Source organism: Phoenix dactylifera, chromosome 13 (genome assembly GCF_051530095.1).
Source record: "Phoenix dactylifera cultivar Ajwa chromosome 13, Ajwa_hap1_PhDact_Kaust_v1.1, whole genome shotgun sequence".
Taxonomy (NCBI): Eukaryota; Viridiplantae; Streptophyta; class Magnoliopsida; order Arecales; family Arecaceae; genus Phoenix; species Phoenix dactylifera.
The window spans coordinates 27,605,289-27,630,738 of record NC_143202.1 but is presented as its reverse complement, the minus strand read 5'-3'; the positions used below and the strand labels follow the sequence as shown (position 1 = coordinate 27,630,738).

General features: G+C 35.8%; 2 protein-coding genes across 2 annotated transcripts; one reads left to right on the top strand and one right to left on the bottom strand.

Annotated features, from left to right (window-relative positions):
* Nucleotides 1-3,792: 3,792 nt before the first annotated feature.
* Nucleotides 3,793-8,362, top strand: LOC103703115 (small RNA-binding protein 11, chloroplastic-like). The gene is made up of 4 exons (XM_008785833.5): nucleotides 3,793-4,123; nucleotides 7,777-7,845; nucleotides 7,938-8,044; nucleotides 8,147-8,362. The coding sequence occupies exons 1-4, from the start codon at nucleotides 3,916-3,918 to the stop codon at nucleotides 8,252-8,254; spliced, it is 492 nt and encodes a 163-aa protein (XP_008784055.3). The 5' UTR covers nucleotides 3,793-3,915; the 3' UTR covers nucleotides 8,255-8,362.
* LOC103703114 (uncharacterized) lies at nucleotides 8,337-24,488 on the bottom strand. Its single transcript, XM_008785832.6, has 14 exons — nucleotides 24,016-24,488; nucleotides 21,252-21,409; nucleotides 18,795-18,898; nucleotides 16,062-16,128; nucleotides 14,843-14,935; nucleotides 14,593-14,757; nucleotides 14,329-14,469; nucleotides 14,123-14,200; nucleotides 13,058-13,170; nucleotides 12,914-12,974; nucleotides 10,325-10,492; nucleotides 9,359-9,460; nucleotides 8,633-8,722; nucleotides 8,337-8,541 (listed from the first exon to the last, which is right to left on the bottom strand). Exons 1-14 carry the CDS (start codon nucleotides 24,305-24,307, stop codon nucleotides 8,479-8,481), a joined length of 1,695 nt encoding a protein of 564 aa, XP_008784054.3. The 5' UTR covers nucleotides 24,308-24,488; the 3' UTR covers nucleotides 8,337-8,478.
* Nucleotides 24,489-25,450: the final 962 nt, after the last annotated feature.

Genomic DNA, 25,450 nt, shown 5'->3' with positions numbered 1-25,450 from the left:
CAAAGCTATGCTGTTTCTATTTTTAATATTTTTCTTTTTAAGAACATTACTTTTGGAGTTTGGACTCAATGTGATAAAAAAATAAAAAAGTAATTAATATAAAATGAAATATCATTTCGCTTTTTTTTTTGGGTGCAGGGCTGTAAAAAATGTGAAAGTCTCGCAAAAATCTATCATAAAAAATAAAAAACATAAAGGGTAATAAATATTTTTTTTAAAAAAAAAATTAGCTCCAGAGTCTAGGCCGAGGCAAAAAAAAATAAAAAATAAAAAAATTGTTATTTGGCGCACGTCCCTACTATATGTATAAAGATTTGTATAAATATTTTTAAATAAAAATTAACAAATATTTTTTGGCAGCAAAGGACAAAGGCGATAATAGGCCCATGTTCGCAGGTGCTTCATTCTATTCTTCCGGTTTCTTCTTCTTCTTCTTTTCTTCTTCTTCCTCCTTCTTTTGTTTCTTCTTTCTCTTGTCTTTTCTTCTTCTCATCCTCCTCCTCCTTTTCTTTCCTCTTCTCATTGCATTTCAATTTTTTTTTCTGGAACTGTATGTTCCCGGTTCTCATCCCTATCTTCTTTTTTTCTTTTCTTCTCGCTTCTTCCCGGCTCTTCTTCTCCTCCTTTTTCCCTTATTCTCCTCCTTTTTTCTTCTTTCTCTTCTCTTTTCTTCTCCTTGTCCTCCTCCTTCTTTTCTTTCCTCCTTTTCTCCATGCATCTCATTTTTTTTTCCTGAGATTCTATATCCCTGGATCTCATCTTTTTTTTTTCCTGAAAATTTCATAACGCAATTTTTTTTTCTCCTCCTCCTTCCTCCTATCCGCTGATTTCATTTTTTTTCAGAATTTCATACCACAGCAAGAAACAAATATTTTTTTCAAAATGATCATTAGGGAAAGAAACAGTTTTTTTTAAATCTCCTCTTCTTTTTCTTCTCCTTCCTTTTTTTTTCTTCTTCTTCCCAGCAGAAATATGAAAAAAAAAATCCCATGCTTCTTCTCTTTTTCTTTCTTCCTCCCGTTGGCGGATTTGTTTTCTGAAATTCTATACTGCAAGAAAAAAATAGAACATTTTTTCCGGATCGACATGAAAAAAAATGACTCCACTTCTTTTTCTTTCGGTTTCTTCTCTTTCTTCCTTTTTTTTTTTCCTTCTTTCCGTCGTTTCCGACATCAAAAAAAATACATACTTCTCCTTCTTCTTGTTCTCTCTTTCCTACCTCCCTCCTCTTCTTTTTTTTTCCTACTTCCTCCCGAGATGCGGAAGGCTGCGACGACATTTTTCTCTAGCTCTTCCTGCGACAGCCGGCAGCAACCTCCCGGCTGCCATGCAACATCTCCACATCGATCCGAAGGCGATCATCTTTCTCTCTCGGCTAGATCCACATTCTGCCCTTTTTTTCGCCATATTTTTAAAAAATCTTCCTAACAGATGCGGGGAGATGGGGGGAGGATTTGTGGAATTTTTCTTATCTTGTTTTTTGAATCTCTCGACAAATCCGGAATAGCAATTTTTTTTTTTTTGGAACAAGCTGTATCATTTTCTTCCTTAAAAAAAGCTTTCAAATAATAATAATAATAAATAAACATGATCAATCTCCGATTGTGATTTTAATTTTGCAGCAGAGTACCTTCAAAAAAAAAATAATTAATTATATCTCTGCGTATGCATTGCATTAGCTAATTTTTTCTCAAAGAAAATCATCTCTTTCCGATAATATTTTAGAAAATAAAAAATTATTTAAAAAAAAATCATACCTCCAAGATTTATCCGTCCCTGCCAACACCTACCAATTACCAAACAATGAAACCACAGTTTTGATCAGGTTTTCATTTCAGAGTCCGAGCGAGATTTTTAGTTATTCCTCAATCTTAAGTTAACTAATTAAGAATAGCATCAAGACTCAAGTAAAACCTAATGATTTTGAAACACCCCCCTCTTAATGTTCATCACAAAAAATCAAAAGGCAAGCTCGTATGTACAATAAAGGTTGTAAGCCTAAGCTGGTAGGAAAAAGTTCATCACAATATGTGAGCCTAAAGTTGCAAACAATCCACCATTTATAAATTACCTAATTCTAAATTATATCAAAAAACGGAAACCTTATTGAACAAAAAAAAAAAAAGGCAAACTTCATTATGTCTTTTCAATCAAGAAGAATATAATTCGACTGCTATGAGCTCTAATATTTTCGTTAGGCTAAAGGTTCAAATCTATTTAAATCTAGTCGATCGACTCGTGATCAGCCCTAAAATATCTGCATTGTAGTGTTTTCTAGTCCACATAAGTTATGAGTCGTATATGCTTTATATTATTTGTAATAATATAGAATTTCATCCAAAGTAGCTAATTGAAAGATATTATTTAGATTTTTTTACCTTACCAAAGTATCAAAAATTTATTCAATAAATAATTAATATAAAATTAAATATGTGTCCGCGCAAAACTTCACAAAATTTGCACCGCACTGAGTGTGTCCAGAAGGTGCAGATCGTGACCAATATCCTCCAAATCCTCCTGCAATCACCCACGCACAAATTGCTAGACAGCCATCATAAAGCTTCCCCTTTTGACCTAAAAAATTCAATATCCGGATTGACAGCTCCGAGCTTATGGAGGAGGTCCAGAGTGATCAGGCCCCAAGAGGCGCCGCCATTCATCCTCAGATGCTCCATCACCAGAGACTCGAAGTAATCCTTCCTCTATTGAATCAAAGATCATAAAAAAAGTTTTCTTGCTTCTTTTTTCCCCGATTGTTTCCTATAAAGATTCCTAATTTAATCGAAAATGAAGAACAGCGAGAAGGCGGCAAACCTCTTCCACCGACGGTATATATTTCCCAGGCTCATCCACTTCCAATTCTCCCATCTTTACCCCGACTCTCGATCCAAAACCCTAAAGAAAAGGATCCAAAAAAAAGCTCCTAATTAAAAAACGTGGAGTATAGTCGAAGGAAGCGAAAGATCCCGGAGAGAGCGAAGGAGACGGAAGACTGAGGCAAGAAGAGCAGAACAAATCCCGGTTCGATACGGCACCCGGTCGATCTAAGGCCGTCCCATACGTTCGGGACGGAGATAAGACGACCGAGAATTCTTTAAATGGACCCTATTAAAATGGTATTATCCGTTACAACCAATACAATACTTGTCATTTGTCCTATTTTGGATGATTTTAAATTATTCAGTATAAATTTTTTATTTTTTAATGGCTAATGGAACACAAGCCCCTCTTACTATATCTAAGGCTCAAACCGTATAGGGTACTAACCTACTGATATCAATATTTATTTTATTTAACGAATATAAATATGAACGTGGATACCATCCAAATGTAAAAATTTATATCTATATTTATTTTAAATGGATACAGATATCAAAAATATGAGTATAAATTGAATAATTAAACTTATGACTATATAATCAAATATATTACTAAGTAAATAATAAATCAAATTAATAACATATCAATTTGATATAATTATTTATTTTTTAAAAAAATTTATAAATTTTATATAAAAATAAATAGAATTACAAATAAAATTAAATATTTAGATTTGATAGTTTTCTATTTATGTTTGTATTCTTTTTTTTTAGGAATATGAATACTGATACAAATATTAGTCAATTTGAATAAAAAAATTGATTTAGACGGATATTATCTAATCCACTTCCACGCATAACTATACCCCTAAACCAAATCAATATATATATATATATATATATAAAATAAACTATTATCATTTATATTAATGTGTGATCTTCTCTAAATCCGTTATAACTGCCATTATTATAGACGGAACCGGTCCGATCTCGATGCTTCTGTCCGGTCCGGTCCGGTCCGGCCCATTTGGAGAACAAGTACCATAAGAATATCGACCGTCCGATCGTGGAACAGATGGGCGGTTCAAATTCGTAGATGTCCTTGGAAGGCTTGGAGCAAGGGAACAGCAGAGGAGGGCGAGCCGGAGCGAGCTTGGCCATGGCGGCTTTGAGAGGCGCATGGCGTCCCTTGAGCAATGGACGCGTTCTTTTCGGGAAGCCTAACAGTAACGGTAGAGCTCTTCTACTTCTTCCTTCCCAGCTCGTCTCCTTCAGAGGAATTGCCTCCAAGCTCTTCGTCGGAGGTAAGCTATCTACGAATTAAAGACAAATTAGAAAAGCTTGTATTTTTTTTTAATCGATTGATTGGGTTCTTTATGGTTTCATTTTTCTAAATTAGATGAGAACATATGGTTTTATGCATATAATATCATTCAAAAAGTTTTGAACTAATTTTGAGTTATTTTGATTTTTGAGATATCATTAGTGGTTTCTTGAGGTTGGTTTTCCGATTAAAGGGACCAAAAAAGGGCAATATTGTAATTTTATAAAAGTTATTACTTGGGTTTTTTCAGTAGTTTTGCGTAATATCTCCTACGCAAGTAGGATTGTGTGAAGAGATCAGGCATAAGGATGAAGAATTTGGAGGGATAGATCAATTATTTTTAGATGAATTCCAGGAAAGCTGGGGAATTTTCTACTTCTCTACTTAGCAACTCTCACCCGCACAAACAGATATTTCATGGATAGGGTGATTGAGCATCCAAAGAGGACTATTAAGCTCAGATATGGTTTTATTGGAAATTATGACTATGATGCTCCAAATATAAGCAGAGTAGGGACATGGTTGAAGGAAAAGATGCTGGCCTAATTATATTGATGTTTTCAGGTATTGTGTGAAGATATCCTGAAAAAGCAATTGTTAATGCATGTTTTGAGACTTAAGGAATGTAGAGGAACCTTTTGTATGCAGTGATGGTGGATAGTGTCTCTTACGATGCCCATATTTGGGTCCATGGAAGTTGGAGTTGGAATGTGATTTTGTGGAAGCGATGAAGAGTTTTATGTTGCTTATTATTTAAATTGACACAATGAACTATTGCAAGGGTAGGGAAAGAAACATAGTTTTGGAATGGGTTTGCCACTGACTTTAGTTATCCCTGCTCTGAATTTTAGAATGTTGATATATGTTATTAACATTTTTAATCCTATCAGGAACTTGCCAACTAACAAACATGAAACCGACAGAAGCTATGATTTCTTGTAGATTTAAATAATCATCAGATCCACCTAGCATGATATATATATGGTCCATTTAATTGCAAGGAAATATGTGAAAATGAAAAGGAAAAAAAAGCCTTTTGGTAATTTATTTTTCCATACGTTTGGTGTGCCCAAAGTTTTGTGATACAAGGATCAAAAAGGACCTTCGACGTGCTGGCAAAGTTGAACATTTTGTTTCATTAAAACTAGTTCTTGCAAATGAAAAGTCAAGTTATCTAACAAGCATAGTGTGTTTTTTTCCATGTTCTAAGTTTTTCCCACAAAGATGGAAACAGGATTTTCTAGGAAATAACAAGTTTACTGGGTCCTTTTCCTTGGGAACCACGTAAAATCTTAGAGAATTGGTCACATTTCGATTGCATTCTCCTCCTTGAGGAAGTATGTAAATTGTAATTTGTGATCCATGTATTTTCATCTAAAGTTGATGCATGCCTTCTAAATGGATTTCATCCTGCTCCTAATTGTTCTAGTTCAAAAGAGCCTAAATCAATTTTACTATTGCATGAAGCACTGTAATCAACAAGTGTCATTTCATCTGTTTCAGGTTTGCTTTGGAGCTCTTCCTTTCATTTTTAGTGCTCCTTCTATCAAGGTTGCTCTGTCATGCATGATTTTGTTTTTTCAGATTGTTCCTTGCAACTTTGTTCCATTATTTGTATTCCTTCCCTCCTCCCCATCAACACCCCCCCCCCCCCCCCCCCAACTTTAGTTGAGATCTTAGTCTTTTGGTTAAGAAAATGAAGGTCAGTTCAAAACCATGAATCTTTGCTTTTTAAAAAAATCGCTGATAAATTAGTCAGCTTCACAGCTCCCTTCCATATAAGTAGTCCAACTATAGTTTTTGTTTTCGATTTTGTCTTATTCATGCACATTGTAAAATACCAACTAGTATACTGCCATGTAGTATTGATTGATTCTCTGCAAGACATTTTCTTAGTATCCAACAAGAGGAATTTCTATGTGGTGGAAACTTTCTGTTGAACTATGGCCCCTCATTAATTCTTTCTCTGTGATGGTCTACGTGATGCTAGTACCTTGGAGCTAATTGTTTATGAGAAGTCGTGGAATAGACCTGCTGATGTTGTCTGTTCTCGTTGGCATCTAGGAGATCCTCAGGCATTCTTTAAGTTGGAAAATGGAAAAGCTAATCAGGAGAGAGATGCTTATGTAACATTTTTTAAGTTTGGTGGCAAGCATTTTGAAGAATTATAGGTGGATGAGTTGGTTCTTGTCTAGTTCAAGAGGGAAGTCTTTTACTCTGAAGACCTCTGAGGGCAGATTGCCATGTGGAGTTTGGTTCAATAGCCGGGGAATAAATCACATAAATGTGGTGAGGCAGAGGAAGTTTCATTCTTTTGAGGCTGCAGATGCTCTTAGAAGTGCGGATGAAGCTGGTAGAGATATAAGGATGGACTAGAAGTTATTGAGGTACTTGATGGTGAGGGTTTTCATTTGCACTTCTGGCTGCTTTATGTTCGGAGGGTCGATTTGTTGTGGAGCTTGAAATGCATTATTGGGGCGAGAAACAGCAAGGTGTTAAGAAGAATGTATCTTCTTGGATGAAGATGTAGAGGCTATATAATGTGAAGGAGCATTTTAGCTGGGTGAAATTGGTGGCTATATGATCAGGTCATTAGAATAGCTCTCCTTTTGTGTTATTCTATGACTGGTAGCCTGGGTGTCCTGCTTCATCTGCTGCCCTCCTTTCATCAAAATTTGATGGTGCACTTACATAAGGTAAAGAACAACCAGGCAGGAGCAGTGGTACTTGATGCCTGTACTCTTACCGTCTTCATTTTTTTGGGCCCTCGGATGAATCAACAGGATTTTGGGCAAGTATCTGCCTTGATGAGCATAAATTCAGATGGCATGTGGTGGAAGTGCACCATCAAAGTTTACAGGTTGGAAGGGATTATAAGATATAATGGATTAGATAGCAAAACTGGACCAGTGGAAATCAGAATCAGATGACATATAGTGGAAGATATTCAAGCTATGCTGCAAAAGGTAATCTGCACGAGAATCTCGCATTATTTATAGGGAGGAAGTTTAATGTGTGGATTGGATAATGAATAGGGCTTGAAAGTAAATCGTTCTGTTATGTGAACCAGAATGTCTAAGGGCACTAGTCACTTAGCAAGGATAGATTATTCACGGCATTCTGCTTTGTTACAAGAAACAAAGTTCCCTGAATAATGTCTAGCAAAGCTATTAGAAAATTTATTTTCATCATAATTTCCTACTTCATCTTCCTAAACAAGGCTGTCTTTGCTAGTTCTACTGCAAAGTTGAAGACTCTTTAGCCAATTTTGACTTCTGCTCTCTGCTACAATAGAGTGGCAGAAATATTTCAATTCTGGATGTTCTTGTTTCCTGGAGATTTTTAGCTAGGACAAAGCCCATATCTCAAGGAATGATGAATTGTGGGACATCTTAAAACCTTGCTATTGATGATATTGCTGCTATGTTATGCATAACAAATACATGTGTGAGCATATCAAGCAACCTGTATTTGATTTATTTATTTGTGCTATGTAGAATTCAGATCATTGCTGATTCTTGTCAAAAGGTACTAATGTATACTGCCCTGGATGTTGAATTAGCAGTAATTGCTGTTTGAGGCATAAAAAGCATCGCATCTTATGTTGCACCGCTTGCATTTCGTAATTTACAGGTATTTCATTCTACACAACAGAGGAAGCCTTATCCGAAGCATTTTCACAATATGGCCAAGTGATTGAAGGTGCTCTTGTTTCTTCCGGAATCTGATTCTGCATTGGTTCTTTCTTCATGGGCAAACATGCCATGGCTCATTACTGACATGACTCTGTGCAGCCAAAATAATCATGGACAGAGCCTCTGAGAGATCAAAAGGATTTGGATTTGTAACATTTGCCTCAGAAGATGAAGCTAAAACGGCCCGCACAGAAATGAATGGCAAGGTGTGCACACATTAACATGTCATCACTTGAATTATAGGGCTTAACAAACATTTTATTTATGATGGTTGCGAACATGGATTGATTTGTAAATAATTTGAACAGGTTTTAAACGGGCGGGTTATCTTTGTTGACAATGCAAAAGCCAAGCTACGTTTCAATGACCCTCTTCCTGTTGCAAGAGGACCACCTGAACCATCTGGAAATAAATGATATTATTCATTCCTGCTACTTGCTCACTGTAAAACTGAAAGATCTTGTCTGCTGAAGACTGAGTCAAGAGTTCTCAATGATATTTGCAACCAAAATTTCTTTTCATTAGATTTAAAAGATTCCGGAATAAATAAATTAACTAATTTGCCTCAATTGAGGATAATTTACAATCCACTTAATGTTGGCTGCTGTCCTTGTGGAAAAAAATAGGAAGACTAAAAAGCTCATGCTGCCTTGACCTTCCTAGATGGAGGCCTCCGGAACAGATTGATCAGATCATCAAGGCCCTGCAAAAAAACCATCAATCACTTGCAAAGGATTTTCTCAAAACGAGGCATCACGGTGTCCGTGCATTGTTAGACAAGCAAGCATACATACCCGTGTGGTGACAACAAGGAAACCGAAGAGAAGAATTAGATATGCTCCCACCACAAGCAGTAAAAGTAGATCAAAAGCAACACTTGCAACCTGCAATTTTATAATTCAAATTTTAATGATGAGGTTCTCCAATGAGTAAAAATAAATTAATGGATGATAGAAACACTTTTGCTGGATGGTTCTTTGTCCCAGCCATTAGTTCTCTAAGTTTGTTCTAACAAAATTATAAGCTGAATGTGAGCTATAGATAACGAAGCTACAAAGCAAACAACTTATAATTGCTCATTAATGACCAGTGTGTTATAGAGAGGACTCCTTGGTATATTTCTCACATAAGCACTGTTTATTTCTCTTCGAAACTAAGAGGCTGTTCTGCTTTGTATAATTAGATGAAGTGTGAACTGAAATGGTATGAGTGTTGCTTTGTCTTAACTTTTTGAGTCATCGAGTGTTGAACAACATGCAAGATTCTAACTTTCTTTTTTTCGTGAGATTGCCCACATGAGCTGTGATAAACGTAGACCTGGATGTGGGCAAAAATCACACACTGTGAACGAGGCAACATTTCCTGCTTGGTATGAGGCCCACCCGCAATTGGTGAAGCCACATTCCAAAAAGCAGAGACTTGGTTCAAGGTGCAGTTAACAGTGATACATGTGTTATAGAGCATGCCTCCCGTCCACATGGACAGGAAAACAGAGTACAGCATAGATATACTAGAAGCACCTGATATATGTTAAGCGTTGCCCTTGTAGAATCATAAAAACTGAACATCCCATCGATGGTCTCGTGCTGTACATGCACCTCAACTGTGTGATCAGATAATTCCTGCCACACAATAAAGTCACCTTTCAGATTACGTGACAGAAGAGTGGAACATTTTGAAAATAAAGATGAAAAGAAATGATAATTTTTCATGACAAAAGAATAACATATAAGCATTTTGAATGTATGAAAAATGTGGTTACAATTAATATTTTACCTGGTTCTTGTATCATATACTTAACATGCATACATGCTCTCTCTCTCACACGCGCGCGCGCACGCACAGAGAGAGAGATCCATATTGCAACACTTATGTGATTAAGGTAATTAAGTAAAATCATGATGTGCAAAGAAGGATGAGTGTCAGGATTGATGTTTATAAGCATCAACTGCTGGTACAGGAAGTTGTTTTTAGCTTTCATAAGCAAGAATGTTCCTATCTGATCATAATATTTGGAGGAAATTAAGTTGCAATAAACAAACTTCAACCAATTCGGCCATTTATTCTAAGTGAAGTTATGAGATGTACATAGTTCCACAAAACAAAGAATATTTCTGTCATCTGGAGATGTGGAAATGTACAAACTTTCCAGAGTGTTAATCTGATTGTCTGCAAGCCATTACCATGAAATGCTCTCAGAAAAAGGAAAAAAAGGTGTACAGACTGTGAATTAATGCCAATTAGAGGCATTGACAGGAATAAGCATGTAAAGTTGCACCTACAGGGTTATTTTACAAGCTCCACAGAACTTTAGGAATAATAAGTTTGACATTCACTTTTCCTACTAAGCATAGATAATAATAAAGTAATAGATAAAATAAGTAGAGCAAGATCTTCAACAGATGTGCTAATTCAAGCTGCATGGATTAATAATAAATATTAAATGACAATAAGATGGAAATTAAAAATTATATCATCTGTGAAACCTTTTTCAATGCAGAGATAATTGGGTCAGTCTTGGAGAGAAAGGGTGCCACTCGAGGTGTCCGTGACAAAAGATCCAACCATGCGCTTATATAAGAAGGGTTTAAAGCCAAACTACTATTATCCGCGAAAATCTGAATGTTCTTGCCTTGGTGTCCATAAATATGCCTCTGCATGAAGGAGTTAAAAGTTAAAAACTAAAAACCATAATAGAAGTTAGCTTTCAGAACTGCAGACAACCTATTTCCATGTACTTATATCCATTTTAAGCATTTTGAGTTGGCGCATCCTTGTGGATGCAAAGAAAAGTCAACCTTAACGTGTGAAGTGCACTCATCATCTTGCATTTAAAACCTAAATAAACATCACTAGCACATAGGTTGATACAAACATAGACACACATATGTAAATACATATGGTGCTCTTACCTTTTCTTAACCTAGTAAATGCACTGACAGGACAAGAATAAAATCAATATTGTTCTCCATCACCCTCATAATGCAATTAGATAATATTTTGTGTCATATCTGCTGATAGCCTGTGGTCGGTTTGATCAGCATAATTCACTGATTAAAGAGTTCTCACCCTATGGAACTTCGGCCACTATTCTGGTCAGCATTATTATTTTTTAGATAAAGTTGTATAGCATAAACCTAAATTGCATATTCCATATAATTAAAGAGATGATATAAAGTAGCAGATTACTGGTTTAGAAAAGTAAAGGGCAGAACATGTTTCCAGAAATAATTCATTGATATGAGCAGCAGCTTGAAACCTGTCATTTATGCTTCTTTGCACACATCAGAAATAATTTAGAAGTAACATAACAGGAGGAATATTCTTGAATGATTTATATATGACAAACAAAATGAGAACAAAAAATGTTTATGGCTTCTAGGGCACTTAGCAAAACCAAAACTCTATCAAGGGAACACCTGAAAGAGAATATTGACCTACAAAGAGTAGAATATATGTAGAAAGGTCCACAAGGGGCAATGATTATGCAAGTGGACAAAAGTTCAATTGTTAGCAGCACCTTACTAACTAAATGCCTTCTGAATTCAAGCATCATTAACTAAAACTTCAAAGTTCATAACAAACTAGATTTATTTGCAATATTTACTAATATGCAAATTTATGAATCTGCAATCAAGAAACCTTTAATTCAAGTTTTTGCTATTTGTACACTAAAATTATTGTCATTGTCTTGGAAGCTGTTTCATGCATCCTTGTAGATCTAGACTTTTGTAGTAGGTTCACAAATTCCTAATAACACCGTTGTTTGGTGTTCGGGAGAAAAATTTATGATATAACTTTAATTATGTTTTCAAGCTCTAGTTTGAGCTTCACTCATATGATTCCACCCTAGTAATCCTAGAAACTGACGATATAATATCAAACTGTAAGCCTTCCATGACAGGAGCATATTACTTCCCAAAAAGTATTGCATTACAACTACCCCAATATCTGACAGCGGAAAGGAGTTCTGAAGTCACATTCTTGAGTTATATGTTCAGAGATTTGGAAACAAAGAAATCAGCATCTTTCTCAAGACAAGTGCTTATCAATTTGAGAGAATCACTGAGAAGTCAAGAGATAGCTCTCTTTCACTTATCCTCTCTCCTCTAAGAAAGCTTAGTACTTCGGTGATAATACAAACAATGATTGGAAAAATGTTTATCATGTCTTCTTATTATAAAACCAACTTCAAGCATGTTTTGCAACTAACTCCGGACTGTATCAAGTTAAATTCAAGTTTTCACTAAATGTAAAATCCTCAGGCATTCATTGAGTGGTACTGATGTTAGTGTCACGATCTGCCATGCTTTTTATCGACTAAAAGGAAAATAGCATATCTACACCGAGAAATGGTCTTACATTCAAGACTAACCATGTTAGCCACATTTTCCATTGGAAAAGGTTGTAAAAATATCATTATTAGCACAATGAGTTATCATGCACATTGGAAATCTTTTTGTGATTAATTAAATTACAGATGTTGCTTTATGATCTAGCATATAGTTGTGCTATATAGAGCTATATAACAAAGTGGAAGAGCGATTTGGTCAGTTCAGTCTTGAGATAAGAATTGTAGAAATGGAAATCACACGTTGTTTCTATTCAAATTTTTAGCCTTTCAGCCCCTTGGGGCAAAAACTGCATCCTTCTATCTAGTTGTATCGTATTGCTTAGTACTCTGCACCTTGTTCAATAATAATAAATTCAAAAAGATACCCTCATATATCAACTATACTGAGAAGCTAATGCAGATGATAGCCAACAGGAACAGATAATCCATCACTTTCATTTAACTACTTCAATAATCTGAATTACTAAACACACCAAACAGACATGGATATGCCATTGAACTAAAAGCTTAACTTCCACTGCTCCTGCCATGATCAATTCAATGTCGCAAAATTGTATAATGAAGTTCTTGTCAATTATGCTTATCTGATCAATGAACATTAGTGTGTAAATGTGACTTCTCCAGGTTATAATAGTGGGACATGGAAAAAAAAGAGATCACTCGAGCAACATTACCAACTCAAAAGCTCGTGCTATGACTAAGAAAAAGTAACTGATCATACCGCAAGACTTTCTGAAACTAATCTGATGGTTCTGTAGACTGCAGCTTCATCCAATGAATCTCTAAGGCAAAACTCAAAAGCTTAACAGGGAATCATTTAAGAGAGACTGTAGATGAAATAAAGGAAAATGTTTTGTAGTCTTACCTTGTGTCATTAAGTCCTCCTGTACTTTCAAGTAATTCAGGCGCAGCAGAAAGCTCAGAAAGAGTAACAGCAGTTATTCTTAACCTTGAAAATTGCTCATGCTCCCAGGCAACCTAAAGTAGGCCATACATTTATCCATTAAAGATTTAAACAAGGCTTGCTTCTATCGTGCAAGTGTTGCAATTACAGCAAAATCAAGTAAGTTTCTTTGTAGAGAAAAAAAAAGTTCATATAGAACAAATGTTCAGCAATTTTAACATGTAATATGCATATAAGGGCTGCAACAAGCAATAAACACCAGATATTTTCAGAAGAACTCTGACAAGAGGAGAATTTAGCAGGACATAGTGAGTAACACACTCATAGACCAAGGTGTTTAGCTGAAATGTTTTAACAAATCAATTTTAAAATGTGCAGTTTTGGGTCCCTAAAAGAGTACACAAGATTAACACATTGATTCACTCTAAAAAGATTATTCTAACAGCAGATGCAAATATGGTATATGAATGTCAGAAAGTGGTGATTGTAGCTAGGCAGCTAAAAAGCAACGGTTTTGACCACCAAATCAGGTAGACCAGTTAACTTGCTTTTATCAGCGCAGGTGGAGGGTGTGTTGCTGTGACACAAATGATTGCATCTTTTTCTTTCTAAGCTTAAGTGCTCTCTTGATAAGCTACTAATCCGTAATTTTGAGCAATAAGAACAATTTTTTTCCAATTTTATGATTTTTAAGCAATAAGAACAATTTGCTTAGGCAGTTAATTCATTTCCCCAACAAGAGAAGATATTACACAAAAGATGACAAAGGACGGCTAAAGGAAAGTTGTCCTACTAGGATACACTGCTATAAGTTTCATCCTCCCAATAATACAACCACACCACATATACAAAACCAATTGAAGACAAAAAGCTTATGGTTTTTGACAATGCTACAAGAATACATCAACTTATGTATAATACTCCATGCAGTGTTAATACAGAAATGATATCTTGGACAATCTCTTTAGATGAATATACATAGACAGTTGAAGTGATTTAGAGTGCATAGGAGTAAAATTCACTCACTCGTGGGTTTGAGATATTTATCTTCTTGTGCTTTATTCCAATTGTAACTCCCAGCTCGTTTGCAACATCTGACAAACTCTGCCATCAAAACAATTCATAGTTAAAAGAAAGAAGTGTCCGTTCTTAAATGTGAAAGAGGTGTTGCTTCTATAATTTTCACTAAAGCACATATCAAATTACTTTTATCATTCTGGCACTTGACTTACTTCATGAACCTGTTTTATGTAGGCATTTTCTGGAGGCTTGGACACATGAATCCACAACTCATTTTTCCAGGAACCAATACTATTTAAGCATATGGCATAGTCAATGCTCTCCCGTAAACGTTGATCAAAACTCCTTAGCCACTGATATAAATACAATCATAATATGTGACCATGAATAAGCGCTAGCAAGGGTCAACAAATTAGATGAAACAAATAAATATAGTAACTTTTAAGGTTGCTGATGAAAGGGCAGGCAAAAGCTACCTTAAGAGTTCCATTATAGTTATAAGGTCCACCAGACGTTAACCCAAAAAGAAGGTTATATCTCCCGCGGGTCCTTGGATTCGAATAAAGAAGTGAGAACAGTCTTGCTATCTCCAGAAGAGCCACAACTCCACTCCCATTACTATCGCTTCCCACAGAAAGTGCCTTGAAATAATAAATAGAATTTAAAACCTAAAATATTATAGTAAAAAATGTAAGAATTACTGATTGAATAATTTATAACCCATACTGGAGCAGCACCAAAAGTATCATATGATGCAACTACAGCAATTGTTGGCAGTTGATTGGTATCTCCATCTCCTTTCAGTCCTGGCAACCATCCCTGTCACGTAAACCAAGTTAATTATACAGTAGGTAGGAAATGATGTCTGAATGTCATGAATGGACTCCCTCAAAGTTGACATAAAGAAAACACTCAAAGCACTGGTCTGGGAGAAGACTGAATGGAAGGGGGAAAATAGAGACAAAAGAACACCTCCATCACACCGAAAACCCAAAATTTTCAATTCATGATAGCAATGTCAAGAAACATTAAATAATATAATGCAGCAAATACATAGACATCCTCATGAAGCAAGAAATTTTGGCCTACAGTGTCCACGGTTACAAACACGTGGCTTTTTAAATCTGTTCCCTTATCATCCACTAAGAATGTGACACATAAAGACCAAAACGAGGAAAATGAAAATTCTTACAAACTAGCACTAAACCTTGACATTCTATGGAAGGAAATATTACGAAGTGGAGGTCCACCAAACAAATTGCAGGCATAGTGACAGCAAAAAGTGATGGTCCAGCACTTGGAACCAAGAAATGGTCCGGCACCTAGTTTTCTCAATTTTTCTCCAAAAAAATAATATTTGTGTATGATTTGCCAGATTTGGAATAAAAGCTGCCTCCTAAGGATATGCAATTGATGGCATTCCTATAAAGCTAAACCATGAGGAGATTCATGACATGGTACACCTAACACACTTGTCCTATTGGATTGTGCTGACAAGGGAGTGGGATCCGTCTAGAAATATAATAAGTTTTGCAGAAGTAACAAGCTTGCATCTAGTTTAGTCTGTAAGAGATTGGACCTGAATGTCTGTTATTGATAGAGATGAAGTTTTCAGGGTTCGATGATGACACAATCAACTTGTAGCTAACACACTTGTCCTACTGGATTGTGCTGACGAGCATGATCCCTCTAGTGTAGTTAACACATTTGTCTGTATAGTGTAGCTAACACATCCTATTGGATTGTGCTGACAAGGGAGTGTGATCCCTCTAGCTTAGTTAACACATTTGTATATACAGTGTAGCTAACATGCTTGTCCTATTTGATTATGCTGAAAAGGAAGTGCAATACTTTCAGAAATGTAATAAGTTATGTCCAGTGAATAAGCTTGCACTCAATTTTCTGTGTACTGCTTCATATTTTAAGAACAGAGAAGAGACTAGACCTGAATGTTCGTTATTGTTGGAGATGATACTCTTTTAGGCTCTGGTGATGAGACAACCAACTTGTAGCTGCAAAATCACATAATATAAGAAGGAATTAGTGGGGGCTAATATATTTCATTGCAAGCATGGAATAACTTATTTATCTTTTTTCATCAGTAGTACATTAGGACAACATAAGACTAATATATCTTATAAAAGAAAAATGATGAATCTGCATTCCATAAGAATTAGAGTCCTGGAAAGTGTTAACCGTATTCAAACTAATCTTAGGACAAGGGAAATTAACATTACAGCATAAGATCAATTCAGTCAATTTAAGATGAATCCAGTTCCTGTGTTGTATTTCTCCTTACAAAAGTCATACTTTTCTCTAGTCATGGATGCTTTTGAAACACTTCTTTGCAATACATTCCTGCAAGAACTAAACCAAAGCTTCCATTCATATTTGAGACCTCATTCTTTGTTCCTCTAATTTTTGCTAGTCAGACACAAATGGTAAGAGCAACTGTGCAAGAGCTGTTACCCTTTTGATACCAAAAGGTACCAAATCAAATTTTCAAACCGATTGCATAAGATAATCTAGTGGCAATCATATGAAATTTTCTGCACTATTGTTTCTTGGCAAGATCAGAAACATTTGTACAGAAAACCTCTATCAACTTTTTACAACTTCCATCACAATTTATAAAAGATAGATATCTAATGGTTTCTAATGCTTCATCACAAAGCAAAGGCTTTTCCATTTGTCCCTGCGATCTATAATACACATCATCACTTAGTCATCTATAAATGTAAACCTTAAATTCCTATTTGAATAATAATTCCAATTGCAGGCACTATCATGACCAGTCCCAAGCCCAGATGAGAAAGGAGAAGGGTTGATGTCAGGTTAACAGTCAGTCATGAAAATGTTATCCTAATTTCATATGCATGAATATTAGGACATTCTCTGTTCTATTTGACACACCACAACCTGACTTGATCGTGGTGAGTAGTAGGCAAGGGGTTCTTTAGGTCGTTGGCCATAAGCAACCCACTAAAATGTGACCTGGTTGTCATTAATGCTGAGCCAACTCTGAATAGTTCGGAATAGTTGGAAGAGGCTAGATGGCTATGGTTACGGAATAATTTCAATCAGAATTTATAATCCTAGTTTTACTAAGTGTTTGAAGGTTCCTAGGTGGCCTTGACCAGTAAACCTTTTGAGACATCAAGAATACTGACCCGTGATTTAATAGATATGTATATTTTGGGGTTTGCAACTGATGTTTCGAAATCAAATAAAATGGGAACCATCATGAGAAAAATTGAAAGAAAATGAACAATCCCTCGCTCCATAAAATACTGAAAAGAAGATGATGATAGAGAAGAATCCATCAATCACTCCAGCTTATATTTAGGCAATTCAAAAGAATCATCAAAAACAAAGATTTCAGAGCAAGAAGAAATGGAAATGAGGGGGGCAAAAAAGAAAAAAAAAAAAACTTGCATTCAAAAACTTTGAAAGTGAGTGGTTCAAGAACAATGAAGGAGATGTACGATAGAGAGGGGGAGGGAAGCTCAAAAGAAAAAAAGATCAAATATTATTTGACACTTCACGCAGATGATGATTCAAACCACTCAAAATGTACACAATAAAAAAAAGGGGAGTGAGGAAGATGGAAAGAAAAGAGAATATTCTTTAGAAAGGATCGAGGAAGACGAGGAGAAAAATGAAGTTAATTTTGGTGTTTCTTCTTGCATATAAGAGAAAGCACAATATCAAGTGCTTCTCTGTCTTCTTCTTCTTCTCCTTCTTCCTAGTAGTTTCTCTCTTATAATGAGCATAATAGAGAAGAATATTGATAACTAAAATTTTACAGACTTAGAGATGCATGAAGTTAAGAGTATCATTAAACTACTAAACTTTAATTAATAGACAAGTAACGATTCCATCATTGTCAAATTTCATATGACTTTGCAAAGTCAGTAACGAATAGAGATCCTAAACAAAATGGAAGTTAAACAATCCATGTAGGATATTCTGATTACTAGGCACAATTTTTTTTCCAAATGTGGCAATTATTATGCAGTAAACTATTTGCTGAGTTGTATCTTTTGAAGGCAACTAAGAAGGAGCTAGAGGTATTCATATTGAATAGTAAATAGAAATAATTTAGGTTACAATAGGACTTTTTCTGTCTGGCAGTGAAGAGATTGTGGGATAGAGAGCTTGAAAAGAAATATCACCAAAACGTGATGTTTTGCCTGGCAAGCAAGATGACTATGTGCTTATGAATACAGCTTTTACATCAAAATTTTGTTGAGGATAGCACCATAATTAGATTTTAAAGCAAGCATCAGTTCATCACACTTAGGTAAAGGTCTTAGCTAAATGAAATGGTTGCAAATTAAGAGGCTTCATTTAACATGCAGTAGTACACATAATTGCAGAATACAAGAGCTAGAAGTCATTTTTTCTATAAATCATGTAGGGCAGATTCCATGTTCAGATGGATACATGGCAACAAGTCATGTCCTCTATGAAGCAGTTATCATTTTAAAGGCTAAATATCAGCAACCAGATTGACTAAAAACCTCCCATTACAAACTCTAAATCAGTTTAAATTTTGGAATCGAAGAACATGTGTGTCTTGGCTAACCAAAGTATCAAGTGGAGGTGTATCAGGCAATTTCCTATAGTTGAACAGATGTTCTAATTATTTTAAATGACTGTTAGCAGATCAACTAACCCGCCAGTGGGTGCCATAGGAGGTTGGCCAGTAGCATCACTTCTCCGGACATCAGCAAATATAGCATTAATCTTATCATCCTCAAATGCAAAATAAACTGGATACTGCAAGTATTAATAAACATAATTAGTTAAGAAAGCACTAACACATAAGAACATGTAAATAAGTAGCAGAGGATAGAGAGTATTGGCTGTCTGAGTTCTTAAAATAAATAGTGATAACTGATGATCCATTCTCCTTCAGATCATGTGGAACCCATAAATTAGGACAGCTGAAACTCAATTAGGACCTCAGCAAATTTAAATCTAAAGAACTCTTACAAGTAAAGAACTGTACAGATTTAAAAGTTCGAACAACAAAAATGCAATCTTAAGCTAGCATACAAAAAGGACCTTAAACCCTAGGTCATGGTGAGAACTAGCACTTAAACTCTAGTTTCTTCTCTTTCAGAAGTCCCTAATGCTCGTAAATATAAATAATTATGGAATTCACGAACCCTTAATATTTGCAACTAAATTGTGGATCCCTTCATTGACAAAATTAAGTTAAAAGGAAAACATTCATGAACATAGGTAACATAGCATCAAGGACTGCTGAACCGAGCCGTACCGGCCGGTTCAGCCTAAATCGAGCAGTCGGCTCTCTAATGGAAAACGGTTCTGGCCGGTCTCGATACTGGTTCGACGAACCTTGCATAGCATGTCAACATCAGAGCAAAATCTTAAGCGGTAGTTGCAAAATAATAAGTGCAAGTACCAAGTTTCGTGACTATGAATCAATTCAAAATGCTGGGATATAAACAAGAAGTGGCAAGGAAGACACGCAAGAGGGCCACTTTGTTGCTTCTAGTGAGAATATATATATATATATAGGAAAAAATACTTGTTTCCCCAATCTACAGGAAGTATGTGTGTGTGTAAAAGAGTGAGAGCAGAGCATGTCATAAAACAGTGTATGCCACCAAGACTAAGAAGGTATCCAAAAAAAAAAAAAAAGTTCAACACTTCAAGGAACTATCCAACTCTCAAATTAACTGTTAGTTTCTTCAGATCCAAGATTAAAGGTTCAACTGAGTTCGGTCATGATACTTTATATCCTTTAACCCTAGAATTAAGAAAATAAAAAAACAAAAAACTGCAGCATACTTCTCCAAAAAGAAATTTGATTGAACAGAGAGGACAAGGGAGCAACTTCTTTGAACTAACATTTAAGCTGAACATCATTCCAAAATCCAGGCAGAATCGAAATACAGCCATAATTGGCCCAAGGGTAGTAAGATGCATGGCAATTGGCAACCCACTGAAATCCTAAAATAAGGTCTCAACAAGTGATATGTTGAATTTTATATCCAATAATTTTCTAAAGTGCCATCAACTTCTATTTCCATTTCTTAAAGATTACACCATCTGCATAATTTACAATTTACACCGAGCAACTAGGTAGGAAAATTAGAATTCCAAGGAAGCAACTATGTAGGAAACTGTCTGAGGAAATTTAGAGTTCCAGTCTTCCAGACAATCCTCTGGAGATCAAATTGAGATAAAACAGAGGAATGCCATGAAGGGTCTTAGAAAGATCTCACCCCTAACTTTTCATCCCCAACACCTAGTATATTCCTCACAGGAAAATCTCAAAAAGTCTCCAGAATGGACCAAGATATCCAATACCATAATTCAGAAAATTTAACTGAAGAGCATGACTTCAAATTGTTATGTTTACCTCATACTTCAAAAAGTCTTGCAAAGGTATGAATATCAATATAAAATAAATAATTGCATTACTCCCTCCCAAGAGCTCTACCAAATACTTGTTAATGTGACCGGAAAACTACTGGTTTTCCAATCAAATCTTAAATCTAAATGAGCACCGAGTAGGAAGTATACATCATGCCTTCAAACTTCTACAATACACATGTGATTGGAAGAGTAGGTCCAGGAACCCGGATTAGCAATTGATACTTATGTTGTCCTCAATGCAAATATCTATTTATTAAGGCATACTGAACTCTTATTAGACACTGAAAACTTAGTTCTAATCTGAAAAAAAATGGGACATCACACTTAAAAAAATTGAAATTTTAATGTTTCCGCTTCCCTCCAAAGGAGCAGATAATAACATAGAATATTGTGATTTTGATGAAGATGATAAAATATCTATAATCACAGCGCAACAACTAATTAGCAAATACAAAAGAGGCAAGTGGCCAAAACACTGACATCAAAGCAGTATGCACTCAGCACAATTGAAACATTTTTTAGAAAATTTGCAATAAGAGATTCAAAAGGAAGACAATGATAGGAATTAAGCAACAATTATAAACTAAAAACTTAGATCTGCAGAGAAACATCAAGTCCAAGGATCCCAAATGTAAATAGTACGAGTCTAGCTAGTAATGAAATAGTTGAGTGGTGACCATGTGATCATGATTGGATTTGAATAAAGTGTTATGTCACTTACAGGTATGTTGGCATGTATGAGCAATTGTTCTAACTCAACCAATATGTTTCCCATAAGCCCATCATCTTTGCTCTTGATCTCCCCAACAATCCTGTTGCTAACCTTTTGAGGAAGCAAAAGTAACAAGCCTCCCAATGGCTGGTTATTAATGATGTACTCTGAAAATGTATAATTGTAGCAAAATTTAGCAATATAAACATGCACAAAAACAACATAGAAGGCAAAACTTATCCCACCTATTCTGGTCGAAAACAAATTAGCACCACAAAAACTGTTGCTGATATAGGGGAAGAATATATTACTTGTAAAATTCAGAGGATGGTGAATACAACCTCCTAAATGCTTAAACTTTTTGTATATTAAACAAGAAAAGAAAGCATCCACACATAAGTAGCAAAATTAAGACATCACAATGAAAGTTTGTTGCAGGCCGTTTTTTTGGTGAAACAGGGCAGGAAGTCTCGCAAAAATTAAACTCTTAAAGAGAAAACACCTACCAAATCAGCCAGGATAAGTAGATGAAAAACAAAGGGAATAAAATATGAAAACAACAGCTGCCCCAGGAATTTCAGCTAAGTACTGCTTGAAAACAAAGGCCAACACTACAAATACGTGGATGGATACAAGATAAATTTTGTTATGGCTCACTATGAAACTTAACTGAAAAATGGGAGGTAAAAAAAAAAAAGCAGTGAACCTCTGGAGACTTCACAAGACTTTATGAGTGGCATGCCAGTATTTTAAGATCAGCAGGTTGGATTGTCACAGAAGAAATTTATTCAGAAAGAGACTCGCAGCATCTAACAAAGAAAACTTTACTGTCAAATAGATGTTAGGCCCAAACCGTGTTCATGCATGCCTAGATTTCTTGATATTCTTCTACAAATAACAAAAGGTGATAATGCATCACTTACACAATTCCAGGTGTAACTCTTGTACAATTGGGAGGAAAACCTAGAGATGCCTACATAATGTGCAAAATACCACTTTCAACTTTTTTTGAGAATTCTGTACTAGCATATGCATAATACGATCAGAATGATATCCTAATAATGTCAGTTGAATGCCTACTTTTGTGAACCCCGAAAGAGAACTCAAAAGTGTTTATCTATAGGGCTAATTGATTTTGAAGATTAATCAACTCTCATAAATAATATTTGAATTGTTGAATTGTGTTTTATTTTCTTTTTCATTAGTTAGTAATTAGCCAACATTCATAGTATATAAAAAGTTAACTAAATGAAAGAATCAGTGAGTACTTCACAAAATATAGCAAGAATTTTGTCACAACCCAGAACTTCATCCAAAAGGACTTACCAAAAGATGTTATTTGAGTTTCTTGGTTCTGTATAGATACCTAAAATCCACCTGGTGCATAGCCAATATGGGATTAAACGTATACCTACATGGGTCCTTACATACTCCACCTAGTTAAGCCTTAGTATCTTCATCAGGCTAAGGATCCAATCCATTCAAATCAAATCACAAACATTAAGATCAGCTTGTGGTCAACTAAGTAGGCCCGTGCTGCAATATCTTCTAGTCCATCTGAATCATGAACCAGATTCACTCTGATAACATTTATAGCAACCTAGGATCTCTCCCAAGATTTTACATCCCAATGGGACAGCGGGTGTCCCAGTCATCTCATCCCATTTCTATGAAAAAATAAGACTGGGATAGGGTCGGGACTCCAAAACCTAGAGGGAAAGAAAGAGGGAAAAAAAGAACGAAAGGAAAGCTGATGAAAAGGAAAAAAATGAAGGGAAAGAAGAAGAAGAAAAATGAAAGAAAGAAAGAAAGGGAGAAGAAAAAGAAAGGAGGGAAGGAAAGAAGAAAGAAAGGAAAGAGAAAGAAAAAGAAAGAGAAAAAAGAAAGAAATGAAGGGGTAAGAAAAGAAAGAAAAAGAAAAAGGAAAGAAAGTAAGGTAGAAAAAAAGAAAGAAAAGAAAAAAAAGAAAAAGAAAAGAAAAGAAAGGTAGAGAAACATAGTATATCTACCAGAATGCATGACTGAGACTGCTCTCGGGATGGGACAACAGAGCATCCTATGATAAATGGAGACACCTTTGTCCCACAGGATTTAAAACCTTGACCTCACTAACAAAGACTAGCTAGAAGGTATTAATGGAATTTCTTCGTATTGGTTTCAAGCTCTTCCAAGTGCATAGTTGATGTGGGACTAAACACACAACCACACGAGTCCTCACAAATTTTAGAGAACCAATCTCATCTTCATCGAGAGCTTCTCAGTCATGATTAGTTTGGGTTTAAGTCCAATTTGAAGCAATCAAAATCATAACTTGAAAGCCTACCACACCATCCAGGAACCAACAATTATGAGGAACCAAGCAAATTACTTTCTAGGAATAACAGAGAATATAGAAGAGAGAATAAAGAAGAAGAAGAAGAAGACAGAAAAAGTTCAAAATATTCAAAAAAAATGCAGAAAGCTATCTACGATACTAATCAGATTCTCTTTTCTTTCTTTTTTTTTTTTACCTTTTCTTTGTTCCCTAATAGCCACATCAACCAAGTATTACTTCAATCTTTAAGTAAACGCAAAGTAACTAATAAAAGAAATATTCCAATTTGATATGTTATCCGAGGTATCTAATTTAACAGCGACACTCAACCAGGAGTTATTACTTGAACGGAACGCAACAAAACGAGAAAACGAGAAAAATTTTCAAGCTCCGCACAGAGCACCAGTGTCCTGTTTCTGCCCTGTATAACTACGAGAGGGGAAGAGGGAGGCGACTTACCTCGGAGGAAGGTGAGGTTGAGCTCCCGGACGGGCATCATGACGACGGTGCGGGAGAGGTCGGCGCCGGGAGCGAAGGGGGGAGCGCAGGCGTGGTGATTGAGGCCAGCGAGGCGAGATCCGTAGGGCACTCCGGCGAGATCGTACTGGATCAGGCGGTAGACATCGACGGCCGTGGCGGCGTCGCCGAGCTCGACGCAGGCGACGAGGACGAGAACGAGGGCGACCACAGAGTAGATCGAGTCCAGCACCTCCACCCCGCCGCCAATTCGGCCTCTCCTCCTCCACGCCATTGATGTACGTACGAGAGCTTCGGAGAGAGATCGAGAGAAAACGAGGGTTTCCAAGAACCAAGAAGTTGATCGGAGTTCAGGGAAGTCGCCGTTCCCCAGGGTATCTCTAGTTTTCGGAGCGGCTTTGCGCTGCTCCCCGGTAATGTAAAACGAGGGATTCGGAATGGACGGCGTAGGATTCGGTTTTATACAAGGACTGATCACCTATTTGAAGTTGTTATGTCGCACGGGGGTTTAAAATAGTTTGAACTACTGCCGATTTTGATCTTTTTCTAATAACCCCTATCCAATGAAAGTATTGCGTAATACTTATTGTGTGTAATATATGTGCTTCATGAGGGGTTATATAAGAAAATCTATTACTTAATTTAAATTAATTTTTTAGCAAATTGTTTGCCCGTATAATTCAAACTTAGCACCAGTATTTCTACATATTAACCCTTGTTAAATGTTGCTATTATAAAATTTTGGCATTTTCTGATCATGACACCATGGCTACAAAATGTAAAAATTTTATTGTTTGAGTTGGATTATATAAGGAGTCAACAATTTTAAAATTCTTCATAGACCATCCAAATTGAAGAATCAAATCTTTAAACATAATCTATACTAAAAAATACTAAGGAATTGAATTCTAGTGTGTAGTCCAATTCTTATTATTCTGTGAGTGGTTGAGATAAGGGTGTTTATGAAAAAATAGAAGAAACTCCTCTCTAACTAGATAATTAAGATTAGATTGGGCCATTGCTCTCACTATTTGCTTTGCGCTATAATGGTCCTTTCTGTAGTCTCTTATAAATTGTCATGGTTTGGTGCACTTAGAAAACATCATGGAAGAACAAAAACTCTCTCCAATATAAGTTTATCAATTAAATTCTTTATAATTTCAAAAAAAAAAAAAGTAGATCTAGCTACTTCACCCCCATCTTTATTCTTGTAGATAACTTAACCATAAAATAAACTTAGTGGTCTCTAGATAAAGCTAGTTATCTAAAAGACCTTATTTTTCTAAGAGGATGAGAGAAAGGGGCAAAAAAAAATATTAATATTAATAAAATAATATAGTAGAACAACCTATATGTTAGTCATGTAAACAATAAACAAATTCAAATAATAATAGCTTATTTTGAGCTAACAAGCCGA

What these genes read in the sequence shown, in the direction of transcription:
- LOC103703115 (XM_008785833.5), top strand. Translation starts at nt 3,916, where the DNA reads ATGTCCTTGGAAGGCTTGGAGCAAGGGAACAGCAGAGGAGGGCGAGCC. An exon ending in CTCCAAGCTCTTCGTCGGAG is followed by an intron (nt 4,124 to 7,776) that starts GTAAGCTATCTA and finishes CGTAATTTACAG; the next exon opens with GTATTTCATTCTACACAACA. An exon ending in GCACAGAAATGAATGGCAAG is followed by an intron (nt 8,045 to 8,146) that starts GTGTGCACACAT and finishes TAATTTGAACAG; the next exon opens with GTTTTAAACGGGCGGGTTAT.
- LOC103703114 (XM_008785832.6), bottom strand. Translation starts at nt 24,307, where the DNA reads ATGGCGTGGAGGAGGAGAGGCCGAATTGGCGGCGGGGTGGAGGTGCTG. An exon ending in GGAGGACTTAATGACACAAG is followed by an intron (nt 12,975 to 13,057) that starts GTAAGACTACAA and finishes GTTTTGCCTTAG; the next exon opens with AGATTCATTGGATGAAGCTG. An exon ending in TTATCTCTGCATTGAAAAAG is followed by an intron (nt 9,461 to 10,324) that starts GTTTCACAGATG and finishes ATTGTGTGGCAG; the next exon opens with GAATTATCTGATCACACAGT.